At 48.8% G+C, this 14586-nt stretch overlaps 1 protein-coding gene across 4 annotated transcripts in view; it reads right to left on the bottom strand.

The window, feature by feature from the left end:
* The window catches only part of insc (INSC spindle orientation adaptor protein), a 134615-nt gene that overhangs the window by 63803 nt on the left and 56226 nt on the right, over window positions 1-14586 (bottom strand). For 2 of the 4 annotated variants that reach the window (XM_084397389.1, XM_084397388.1), the window contains exons 3-6: window positions 7887-8232; window positions 7743-7795; window positions 7547-7670; window positions 4931-5044 (exon numbers count right to left, since the gene is read on the bottom strand). In XM_084397389.1, coding sequence (XP_084253515.1) covers window positions 4931-5044; window positions 7547-7670; window positions 7743-7795; window positions 7887-8232 — 637 coding nt within the window. The remainder of the gene's footprint in view (window positions 1-4930; window positions 5045-7546; window positions 7671-7742; window positions 7796-7886; window positions 8233-14586) is intronic. The other 2 variants (XM_084397391.1, XM_084397390.1) reach the window with 1 other exon arrangement.

The following is a 14586-nucleotide window of genomic DNA, read 5'->3' as shown; positions in this document are numbered from 1 at the left end:
GTGGACCCAGTTTACTGCCGGTGGCTTCAGTGCTGGAGCTCCTCCAAGATCGCTTCCCGGCTGGTCTTACCCCGTCCACACTCAAGGTGTACGTGGCTGCCATTGCGGCTTTCCACACTCCTCTGGGTGATGGGCCTCTGTGGAGACAACAGCTGGCCGTACGGTTCCTCCGTGGGGCTTGTAGGATGAGACCTGAGGCTCGTACCAGAGTTCCCACATGGGACCTGGCTGTGGTTCTCGAAGGGCTGGTTGTGGACGCCCCCTTCAAACCTCTGGAGTCGGCTGAGGCCAAGAACCTTCCCTCATGGTAGCTTTTCTATTAGCCATTACTTCTCTGAGGAGAGTAGGAGATCTTCAGGTGCTCTCTATATCACCTGAGTGGCTGGAGTTTTCTCCAGGCGACATTAAGGCTATCTTGCATCCCAGGCCGGGCTATGTGCCTAAAGTGCCATCTAATGTGGCACGGCCTACGGTTCTGCAGGCTTTTCATCCTCCAGCTCACGTGACGGCGGATGAGGAGAGACTTCATTTGCTCTGCCCTGTCAGAGCTCTCAAGATCTATGTCCAGAGGTCTTCTTCATTGCTGAAGTCAGACTTGTTGCTGGTGTGTTTCGGGTCTCCCAAGAAGGGGTCTGACTCTTACCGGGGTCCGACCCTAACCGGGGTCCCTTTGTAGCTTCCATGTATGCTGTCTCACATTACGTCATGACGCAACACCCATCACGATTGGCTTAGATTCATTCATGCTTCAGAGGCGCTGCGCTGGGGGGCGTTCCCCAAAGTGTCGTCATCAACGCAGTGTCTCGTTTCCTTCTCAGGGAACAAGGGTTACAGTCGTAACCAGAGATGTTTTTAACTGAGTTAGTACAACACACATAATCACAGAGTATCCTTTTCACTACACAAAATAACAGTTTCATCTATATAAACGTTTAATTCACAGTAACTGCCTCTTTTAAAGCCATTACCATCAAACTCAGACTACTTGTTCAGTTTAATATGAGTCTATTATTTAATCCAAAGGATATTAATGGTTAATCAATTAATAATTTGGTACCTCTATAGATTTCTATAAATACTGATTCTATAGACAGTTTCTATAGAACCTGTTTTCAATTTTAGTGTGTGTGTGTGTGTGTGTGTGTGTGTGTGTGTGTGTGTGTGTGTGTGTGTGTGTGTGTGTGTGAGACATGTTGTCATGCACTGACAGATTCCTGACATGGTCTGGCCTACAAGTAAAGCACAGGAAATGTGCAGTTTTCTGAGAGGAGGAGCGACCAACCCCCCTCCTTTACCATCTTAGACCAGCCACTCAGAGTGTACACTAGACATGAGACCTACAACTATCTGGGTCACAAGTTTAACATGGGACAGAATGGAGTCTGCAAGTGACTGACATGGCACATCAGTTTATGACCAGACTGGATCTTATTGACGCTTCACCTCTTCCTGTTACTCTAAAAGTGCAAGCAATAAGAGACATAGCTTTTTCCATCTTTTTGCAAATGTCCATATTCCACAAAAAGTACAACAAAACCGTGAGCGTGGTTACGAAATGGCTTTGTCTCAACACACATTCCACAAGATGTTTTATCTTCCAGGAAAGACAGGACGGGGGGCTCGGAGTTCCACACTGCATGTGAGACAGCCTCACCTCACCAACATGCTGAGCTGTGACGATGCCAGCGTGAGGCAGACGGCCAGGGCATCCTTATTGCTGGATTTTAAAAGACGGAAGGTGCTGTACGCATGCGGCGGGGAAGACAGCCTCCTGCATCAGAAGCTTCCAGCATAGCGTCCTATGCCTATGTCTATGCCTATAGCGTCCTATGCCTATGTCTATGCCTATAGCGTCCTATGCCTATGTCTATGCCTATAGCGTCCTATGCTGGAGGACAGGCACTGACCTGAAGTGGACCTCTCACTGCCGACCTGTAGAGGTCTCTGATGCAGTCGTAGAGGACCCATCTGTCATCCTGGAAGCCAGACTGCACCATAACAACACTGTTCTCCTGCTCCAGCCTAGAACATCAGACTCTCTTGTCTATACAAAGAGCCCAAAATATGGAGTACTGGTCCAGTCTGAAAGTCCAGGGAAAGTTGCCAACACTGCCCTGCGCGGAGCACTCTCTGTCACACACCGTCTACAGCAGTGCCAGCATCAGCGAGGAGATCCTCACCTTCTGCGTAAAAGCACGTCTGCAGGTTCTTCCTACAAAATACAACTTATCAGTGTGGTTTCCCTCCACCCATTGAGAGTGTGGTGTGTGTGTGTGTGTGTGTGTGAGAGAGAGAGAGAGTGTGTGTGTGTGTGTGTGTGTGTGTGTGTGTGTGTGTGTGTGTGTGTGTGTGTGTGTGTGTGTGTGTGTGTGTGAGTGTGTGTGTGTGTGTGTGTGTGTGGACTATTCTCAGAAATCAGACATCAGATCCGTGTCCTTTAACCCAGAACTGTGGATGATATAACCCGTCTCCACTCCAGAGGGAATGGCTGTGAGACGATGTAACCACTGTGATTATGTGAATAAGTGTAATCATGTGTCGTGACTCTGGTGTCGCGCGGCGTTACGCTAGAGAGCCTCAGTCTGCAGCACATCCACAAACACACGTCGCCTCTTCTCTGCGTTTACTGACGTACACGTGAAGGTTCGCACTCAAAACACATCTTCAGGAAAACATGATCTTTGCGTCACTCTCACTGTCAGAATTTTTAAAATACATTATTTTTTTCATCTTACAATCTGTAATAAATTAACCGTTGATGTGTTTCTGAATGCTTTTGTGGTTACAGTAGTAGTGATATTTATTTATTTATTTTATTTTTTTAGTTAGTTGGGGAAGGATGTCAATTTATACTTTAAGTTAATTTTATGATGTATACTTAAGTAAAGTTCAAGTATATTTTTAAGGATTCTTTATGAAGTAAGTATACTAATGTCAATGTACTAGTAGTAAACTTGTAAGTGTACTGTTTCAATACTGCTTGGCCCACTTTTAGGTGTATAAAAATATACTTTCACGTATACTTTAAGGGTTAGGTTAGTACACAACTAGTTCACAACTACGTTTCTCTTTTGTACTTAACTAAACAAGTGAACTTATAGATATACTGACAGTTTACAAGTTAAATACTTGTAGCACATTATTTAGTTTATGAAAGTACACTTTAAAATAGGCTATACTCTCAGTAAACTACTAGTTTAGTAGTTTTATACTGTGAACATAACATCATACTTATAATTTACTATTTATATATTATTTTGTACTTTGAGTATACTACTATGTTTCTTATTAATTTTTATGCTTGAAATAAACCTTTAACTGTACTTGAAGTAAATTTGAAGTAAATTCCTATCGACACAAACAGTGTCAAAAATTTGCATACTCAGAATGAGGAACATATCTATTTTCTTTATAAATCATTATTTTCAAACAAATCTATTGTATTGGATGCCAAAAAACGAAGTATTTAATAGGCTACTCAATCAAAAGAGTTAACACAACTACAAGCCAAGTATACTTAGAATACGTAATTACTCCGACATCAGTGTTATTAACCTATCATTTCCCTCTGTCTTTAGGGAAGAGTTATGGGTAGGGATAGGGATAGGGTTAGGGTTAGGGTTAGGGTTAGGGTTAGGGATAGGGTTAGGGTTAGGTTTAGGGACAGGGATAGGGATATGGATAGGGGTAGGGGTAGGGATAGGGTAAGGACTAAATTTTGGGACAGGAATGTTATTCCAGGATCAACAGAATATGTTGATCCAGGAACATGTCTTACTTGGCAAAATCACGGTGACCATACTATATATATACACCTCTATATATTTCTGTGCTATATGTCAAGTAAACTTAAAAACAATTTTAAGTATATTTATGTGAAGTAATAAAAGTAGACTGAATGTATACATTCTTATATTAGTTTAAAATAAGTATACTAATAGCACACTTGAGTAAACTTCTGTTTTGAAAGGGTTAGCCTATTAAATGACGTGAACTGTGTTTGAGGGATTAGATGATCAATGTGAGAACGAGTGGAGATGAAACAGAAAGTGATGGCAGATCTTTAACGCGGGATCTATCTCATCACAGCAAACAGAAGCGAGCGATGCCTTCAGACGCCGCTGGTAAACGTCCGGCAGTCAGTCCTCTCACAGTCGCGTGACGCAGCCGAGGCAGAGAGCCAGAAGACACGACTGTCGCCGCTAATGGGACGGGACAGTATCGATCTGATTAGAAGAACACCAGGAAAACCAGACGGCTAATGGACATGAAGCTGAGCTCAATAAAGAAGCCGGAGACCAAACCCTCCAGTTTCATGCTAAAAATAAATAGCTTTTATCAAGCTAACTATAAATTGTATTGCTGATTTGAAATATGTTATTGAAGCATAATAATGTAAATATGATTTCAACTTGTGTAAATAAGTGAATAAATGCCCAGGGTCTTCACCACTATGAGAAACATACTTTAAGTAAACACACCAATTAAACAAAATCTGTAAAAGAATGACTTGTAAAACAGAGTTAGTGCCCTGAAATGGCCCAGACATGAATCCTCCTGAAACAACCACACACGATCTCCATCTGATCTGCTGAGCCGGAACAGAGCAGTGTGTGTGTGTGTGTGTGTGTGTGTGTTTGTGTGTGTGTGTGTGTGTGTGTGTGTGTGTGTGTGTGTGTGTGTGTGCAACCACACACAATCTCCATCTGATCTGCTGAGCCGGAACACATTTGCATTTTACAGCAAATTAGTTTGAAGAGAAACAAAATGTGAACAAATACAAAGGAGTGAAAACACTGCACAAGATGAGAGATATCCCGAAGGAGCCGATCACATGATCACAGCAGTGTGTGCATGTGTGTGTGTGAGTGCATGTGTGAGTGCCGGTGTGTGTGTGTGTGCATGAGAGAGAGTGTGTGTGTTGTGGTACTTTAGCGATGATGCTGCAGAGCTGCGGCCCGTCCTGAGTTAAAGACAGCAGGTTACTGATGGCAGTGCTGATGGCAAAAATATTATCCGAATCCTCAATCTGACGGATCAGAATCTGTAAAAAAAGGAGAACAAATGTCACTATTGTCACACACAGTTGTTGTAATGAGCACACAATAACAAGGAGAATCCAACAGAAACACTTTATTTTACAATAAACTAAGAACACGCAGGAGATCGTAGAGTAATCACAGTAAAACACAACCGCATAAACAACACTGAACCAAGAACTGAATGAACTGAACACAGGGGAGGATAATAAACAGAACAAGTCAAGTCAAGTCAAGTCAACTTTATTTATATAGCGCTTTTCACAATGCAGATTGTATCAAAGCAGCTTCACAGTATTAAATAAAATAGTACATCAGTGTTTGTTTCTAGTGTAAAACGTCCACGTTTGGTAATGCTGATCAATAGTATTGTTGATTGATTGATTAAATTAAGTATCCCCAACTGAGCAAGCCAAAGGCAACAGTGGCAAGGAGAAAAAAAAACCTTGGGAGAACCCAGGCTCAGTCGGGGGCCAGTTCTCCTCTGGCGTTTATGAAGTAGAGGTCGGATTTAACTGTAAGATTAAAAGTATTATATGAATGCCTGGCTGAAGAGATGCGTCTTTAATCTAGTTTTAAACTGGGAGAGCGAGTCTGAGCAACGAACAGTATTAGGAAGGCTATTCCAGAGTTTTGGAGCTAAATGTGAAAATGATCTCCCTCCTTTGGTGGATCTGGATATCCTAGGTATGACCAAAAGCCTCGAATTTAGTGATCTTAAAGAGCGCGATGGATTATAGGGCGATAGAAGATCCGTTAAATAAACTGGAGCTAAGCCGTTTAGGGCTTTATAAGTCAGTAGCAATACCTTTTAATTAATACGGAACAGAACAGAGATGAGGTGTACATTTCTTATAAACCATGGAAACTATCAATGACTGGGAACTCATGGAAACAGGAACAGCACAAAACCAAACTAACTGCTCGCCATGGCAACACCGATTGAGATATCCATCCATTCACAATTTAACATCTTCAGTGTCTTGCCACCATGTTCAGAAAGTCCCTAGGCACAGCAGATAAAAATGGCCTGATTATTTAAAAAAATCCACATTCAAAACAAAATATCTGACTTCCTGTTGGTCAGAGCTAATGACTGTAAATTAGAAAGTTGTCCAGCTCGATAAGAACAATGTATGTACTAAGTTTGCTGACTGTAGGTAAGACTAAACCCCTACTTTTGTACTTTTGTGGCACTACTGAGCCCCTCCACCATGCCTGTTTCTAAGGCTTTGCCTATGTCTACTGGCTGACAACACTGATGTGTGTGTCCAGTTTAATGCAATTTGAAGCATTTTAAGAGCCTCAAAAACACTCAAGAATATTATTAAAGGTTTGACGTGTTGAGATCTATATGTGTAGCAAGTTTCATACAAATACGTTCTTGTATGCCTCCAAGATTTCAGATCCCATTCTAGGTGGCGCCGTAGAGCCCCCCTGCCACGCCCGTGTACCAGCTTTGGCCTAGCCCTAATGGTCGCGGATTCTGACAAGTATGCACATTTTCAAGAGTTTTTGAGCATGTTAAGGGCACCAAAAGCCCCTGAAACCTTGATGAAAAAGAAGAAGAAGTATCCTAAGGAAAACAAAAAGCCCTTTCAGGGCTTGGGCCCTAAATATAATGAAACTAACAGAACTAAACATAACCCTGACAACCCAGTGTACTGCCAGGACAAAGGTCCACAGCAGAACCCATGGTTGGAGGAGCCAGGGTGGGGTCAGAGTGTCAGGGGGTCAGGGGTCAGAGCGAAGCTGAGGAGACACAGACACCGGGCGATGCTGTAGGTCCTGGAGGCCAGGGTGGAGCCAGGGTGGAGCCAGGGTGCCGGAGGACTGAGGCGCAGCAGGTGGGACTCGAAGTGCCAGAGGGAAGGCAAAGCTGGAGGGAAGGCAGAAGTCCATGGCATAGGCAGAGCGATGACTGAGCAAGGCAGAGCCAGAGGGACGAGGGAGCCCGGTGGAGCCGTAAGGACGACGGTCCCAGGTGGAGTTGAGGGAGGGAGGAGCCAAGGTGGAGCCGACTGGTCAACAGGCCACGGTGTTCGGTGGCTGGAGGTGGAGCCAGGGGATCAGAACAGGTGTAGCCGGAGACAAGAAGACCCGAGGCGCATCCGTGCAGCATAGAGGAGCAAACAGAGGAGGAGCCGAGGAACTAAAGGGAACCAGTGGCGACAGGGCCAGAAGACTGTTTTGCTTAGGTGGAGGAGGTGGGAGAGGAAGGCTGGGTGGACCATCAGAGACGCAGGAGAGTGCAGGACCAGCGGAGAGATGAGACTATAACCTTTTCCAGTTCTGAGACCAGAGTGGGGCTGGCAACGTCTTCCTCCGCGGGACAGATGGTGAACGCCGATCCATGATTCACTAGCACTCACTCCATAAAACCATTAAACTGTATTACTCAATAATAATTAATGAATACTGAAGCTGTAACCAAAATAACTGAATCAAATGTAAAAGCAGTTAATCTAATGATCAATGAAGATCATGCAGTATAAGACCACTCTTACCTGAATCTCATTGGCCAGTGCCATGTCAATCATATGGCTGAAGGAGTCGCTGACGTCAGTCAGGATCTCGTGAATGGCCTCCTTCATGGATTTGAGGAAGTATTCATCCTCAGTATGAAGACACCTGAGAAGTAAACAGTGTCAGATATATACATGATCTGATCTGTAAGACGATGAAGGAAGGTGTGTTCTTCACCTCTCAGTAATGACGTTGAGCTCCATGCACTTCTCCAGCAGCGATTTCTCATACTGCCACGAGAGATGAGCACATACAATATCATCAGTAAAATATGTTTGTTATATGTGATTAAAGGCTTTTTGTTTTGACATGTTCTTGCACCTTCTGCATGTCTGCTGGAGCGCTTCTGGCCGTGCTGTACTCCTGGATGAGCGAGCGCACGTGAGCACTGACCCTGAGGGCCGTGCTGTGCACCCGCTGCCAGCGCCGCTTCTCCAGCCGCTGGAACATCTTGCCCAGCTCCGTGCTGACCACCAGCGCCCTCTTCAGCAGCGCCTGCAGGTTATCCCGGGTCACCTGCTCGCCCACCGACACGATGAGCTCCCCTGGGGCGTCTTCATCCACGCCGAGGGGCTTCGACTGCAGGACGCACATGCACTCCACCTCCGTCATGTGCCGCAAGTCCTCCATCCAGCGCTGCACAGAGTCCACCTGTATCACACACCTGCTGACGAACACACACCACATCAGAGCATTACACACCTGCTGACGGACACACACACCACATCAGAGCATTACACACCTACTGACGGACACACACACCACATCAGGGCATTACACACCTGCTGACGGACACACACACCACATCAGGCATTACACACCTGCTGACGGACACACACACCACATCAGGCATTACACACCTGCTGACGGACACACACACCACATCAGGCATTACACACCTGCTGACGGACACACACACCACATCAGGGCATTACACACCTGCTGACGGACACACACACCACATCAGGGCATTACACACCTGCTGACGGACACACACACCACATCAGGGCATTACACACCTGCTGACGGACACACACACCACATCAGGCATTACACACCTGCTGACGGACACACACACCACATCAGAGCATTACACACCTGCTGACGGACACACACACCACATCAGAGCATTACACACCTGCTGACGGACACACACACCACATCAGGGCATTACACACCTGCTGACGGACACACACACCACATCAGGGCATTACACACCTGCTGACGGACACACACACCACATCAGGGCATTACACACCTGCTGACGGACACACACACCACATCAGGCATTACACACCTGCTGACGGACACACACACCACATCAGGGCATTACACACCTGCTGACGGACACACACACCACATCAGGCATTACACACCTGCTGACGGACACACACACCACATCAGGGCATTACACACCTGCTGACGGACACACACACCACATCAGGCATTACAAACCTGCTGACGGACACACACACCACATCAGGGCATTACACACCTGCTGACGGACACACACACCACATCAGGGCATTACACACCTGCTGACGGACACACACACCACATCAGGGCATTACACACCTGCTGACGGACACACACACCACATCAGAGCATTACACACCTGCTGACGGACACACACACCACATCAGGGCATTACACACCTGCTGACGGACACACACACCACATCAGGGCATTACACACCTGCTGACGGACACACACACCACATCAGGGCATTACACACCTGCTGACGGACACACACACCACATCAGGCATTACACACCTGCTGACGGACACACACACCACATCAGGGCATTACACACCTGCTGACGGACACACACACCACATCAGGCATTACAAACCTGCTGACGGACACACACACCACATCAGGGCATTACACACCTGCTGACGGACACACACACCACATCAGGGCATTACACACCTGCTGACGGACACACACACCACATCAGGCATTACAAACCTGCTGACGGACACACACACCACATCAGGGCATTACACACCTGCTGACGGACACACACACCACATCAGGGCATTACACACCTGCTGACGGACACACACACCACATCAGGGCATTACACACCTGCTGACGGACACACACACCACATCACAGCATTACACACCTGCTGACGGACACACACACCACATCGGGCATTACACACCTGCTGACGGACACACACACCACATCAGAGCATTACACACCTGCTGACGGACACACACACCACATCAGGGCATTACACACCTGCTGACGGACACACACACCACATCAGGCATTACACACCTGCTGACGGACACACACACCACATCAGGCATTACAAACCTGCTGACGGACACACACACCACATCAGGGCATTACACACCTGCTGACGGACACACACACCACATCAGGGCATTACACACCTGCTGACGGACACACACACCACATCAGAGCATTACAAACCTGCTGACGGACACACACACCACATCAGGGCATTACACACCTGCTGACGGACACACACACCACATCAGGGCATTACACACCTGCTGACGGACACACACACCACATCAGAGCATTACACACCTGCTGACGGACACACACACCACATCAGGGCATTACACACCTGCTGACGGACACACACACCACATCAGGCATTACACACCTGCTGACGGACACACACACCACATCAGGGCATTACACACCTGCTGACGGACACACACACCACATCAGGGCATTACACACCTGCTGACGGACACACACACCACATCAGGGCATTACACACCTGCTGACGGACACACACACCACATCAGGGCATTACACACCTGCTGACGGACACACACACCACATCAGGGCATTACACACCTGCTGACGGACACACACACCACATCAGAGCATTACACACCTGCTGACGGACACACACACCACATCAGGCATTACACACCTGCTGACGGACACACACACCACATCAGGGCATTACACACCTGCTGACGGACACACACACCACATCAGGGCATTACACACCTGCTGACGGACACACACACCACATCAGGGCATTACACACCTGCTGACGGACACACACACCACATCAGGCATTACACACCTGCTGACGGACACACACACCACATCAGGGCATTACACACCTGCTGACGGACACACACACCACATCAGGGCATTACACACCTGCTGACGGACACACACACCACATCAGGCATTACACACCTGCTGACGGACACACACACCACATCAGGGCATTACACACCTGCTGACGGACACACACACCACATCAGGCATTACACACCTGCTGACGGACACACACACCACATCAGGCATTACACACCTGCTGACGGACACACACACCACATCAGGCATTACACACCTGCTGACGGACACACACACCACATCAGGGCATTACACACCTGCTGACGGACACACACACCACATCAGGGCATTACACACCTGCTGACGGACACACACACCACATCAGGGCATTACACACCTGCTGACGGACACACACACCACATCAGGCATTACACACCTGCTGACGGACACACACACCACATCAGGCATTACACACCTGCTGACGGACACACACACCACATCAGGGCATTACAAACCTGCTGACGGACACACACACCACATCAGGCATTACACACCTGCTGACGGACACACACACCACATCAGGGCATTACACACCTGCTGACGGACACACACACCACATCAGGGCATTACACACCTGCTGACGGACACACACACCACATCAGGGCATTACACACCTGCTGACGGACACACACACCACATCAGGGCATTACACACCTGCTGACGGACACACACACCACATCAGGGCATTACACACCTGCTGACGGACACACACACCACATCAGGGCATTACACACCTGCTGACGGACACACACACCACATCAGGGCATTACACACCTGCTGACGGACACACACACCACATCAGGCATTACACACCTGCTGACGGACACACACACCACATCAGGGCATTACACACCTGCTGACGGACACACACACCACATCAGGGCATTACACACCTGCTGACGGACACACACACCACATTAGAGCATTGCACACCTGCTGACGGACACACACACCACATCAGGGCATTACACACCTGCTGACGGACACACACACCACATCAGGCATTACACACCTGCTGACGGACACACACACCACATCAGGGCATTACACACCTGCTGACGGACACACACACCACATCAGGGCATTACACACCTGCTGAAGGACACACACACCACATCAGGGCATTACAAACCTGCTGACGGACACACACACCACATCAGGCATTACACACCTGCTGACGGACACACACACCACATCAGGGCATTACACACCTGCTGACGGACACACACACCACATCAGGGCATTACACACCTGCTGACGGACACACACACCACATCAGGCATTACACACCTGCTGACGGACACACACACCACATCAGGGCATTACACACCTGCTGACGGACACACACACCACATCAGGGCATTACACACCTGCTGAAGGACACACACACCACATCAGGGCATTACACACCTGCTGACGGACACACACACCACATCAGGGCATTACACACCTGCTGACGGACACACACACCACATCAGGGCATTACACACCTGCTGACGGACACACACACCACATCAGGCATTACACACCTGCTGACGGACACACACACCACATCAGGGCATTACACACCTGCTGACGGACACACACACCACATCAGGGCATTACACACCTGCTGAAGGACACACACACCACATCAGGGCATTACACACCTGCTGACGGACACACACACCACATCAGGGCATTACACACCTGCTGACGGACACACACACCACATCAGGGCATTACACACCTGCTGACGGACACACACACCACATCACAGCATTACACACCTGCTGACGGACACACACACCACATCGGGCATTACACACCTGCTGACGGACACACACACCACATCAGAGCATTACACACCTGCTGACGGACACACACACCACATCAGGGCATTACACACCTGCTGACGGACACACACACCACATCAGGCATTACACACCTGCTGACGGACACACACACCACATCAGGCATTACAAACCTGCTGACGGACACACACACCACATCAGGGCATTACACACCTGCTGACGGACACACACACCACATCAGGGCATTACACACCTGCTGACGGACACACACACCACATCAGAGCATTACAAACCTGCTGACGGACACACACACCACATCAGGGCATTACACACCTGCTGACGGACACACACACCACATCAGGGCATTACACACCTGCTGACGGACACACACACCACATCAGAGCATTACACACCTGCTGACGGACACACACACCACATCAGGGCATTACACACCTGCTGACGGACACACACACCACATCAGGCATTACACACCTGCTGACGGACACACACACCACATCAGGGCATTACACACCTGCTGACGGACACACACACCACATCAGGGCATTACACACCTGCTGACGGACACACACACCACATCAGGGCATTACACACCTGCTGACGGACACACACACCACATCAGGGCATTACACACCTGCTGACGGACACACACACCACATCAGGGCATTACACACCTGCTGACGGACACACACACCACATCAGAGCATTACACACCTGCTGACGGACACACACACCACATCAGGCATTACACACCTGCTGACGGACACACACACCACATCAGGGCATTACACACCTGCTGACGGACACACACACCACATCAGGGCATTACACACCTGCTGACGGACACACACACCACATCAGGGCATTACACACCTGCTGACGGACACACACACCACATCAGGCATTACACACCTGCTGACGGACACACACACCACATCAGGGCATTACACACCTGCTGACGGACACACACACCACATCAGGGCATTACACACCTGCTGACGGACACACACACCACATCAGGCATTACACACCTGCTGACGGACACACACACCACATCAGGGCATTACACACCTGCTGACGGACACACACACCACATCAGGCATTACACACCTGCTGACGGACACACACACCACATCAGGCATTACACACCTGCTGACGGACACACACACCACATCAGGCATTACACACCTGCTGACGGACACACACACCACATCAGGGCATTACACACCTGCTGACGGACACACACACCACATCAGGGCATTACACACCTGCTGACGGACACACACACCACATCAGGGCATTACACACCTGCTGACGGACACACACACCACATCAGGCATTACACACCTGCTGACGGACACACACACCACATCAGGCATTACACACCTGCTGACGGACACACACACCACATCAGGGCATTACAAACCTGCTGACGGACACACACACCACATCAGGCATTACACACCTGCTGACGGACACACACACCACATCAGGGCATTACACACCTGCTGACGGACACACACACCACATCAGGGCATTACACACCTGCTGACGGACACACACACCACATCAGGGCATTACACACCTGCTGACGGACACACACACCACATCAGGGCATTACACACCTGCTGACGGACACACACACCACATCAGGGCATTACACACCTGCTGACGGACACACACACCACATCAGGGCATTACACACCTGCTGACGGACACACACACCACATCAGGGCATTACACACCTGCTGACGGACACACACACCACATCAGGCATTACACACCTGCTGACGGACACACACACCACATCAGGGCATTACACACCTGCTGACGGACACACACACCACATCAGGGCATTACACACCTGCTGACGGACACACACACCACATTAGAGCATTGCACACCTGCTGACGGACACACACACCACATCAGGGCATTACACACCTGCTGACGGACACACACACCACATCAGGCATTACACACCTGCTGACGGACACACACACCACATCAGGGCATTACACACCTGCTGACGGACACACACACCACATCAGGGCATTACACACCT

This window comes from Rutilus rutilus, assembly GCF_951802725.1.
Source record: "Rutilus rutilus genome assembly, chromosome: 23".
In the NCBI taxonomy this organism is placed as follows: domain Eukaryota; kingdom Metazoa; phylum Chordata; class Actinopteri; order Cypriniformes; family Leuciscidae; genus Rutilus; species Rutilus rutilus.
The sequence above is the reverse complement of the archived record's forward strand: the minus strand, read 5'-3'. Positions and strand labels throughout refer to the sequence as shown.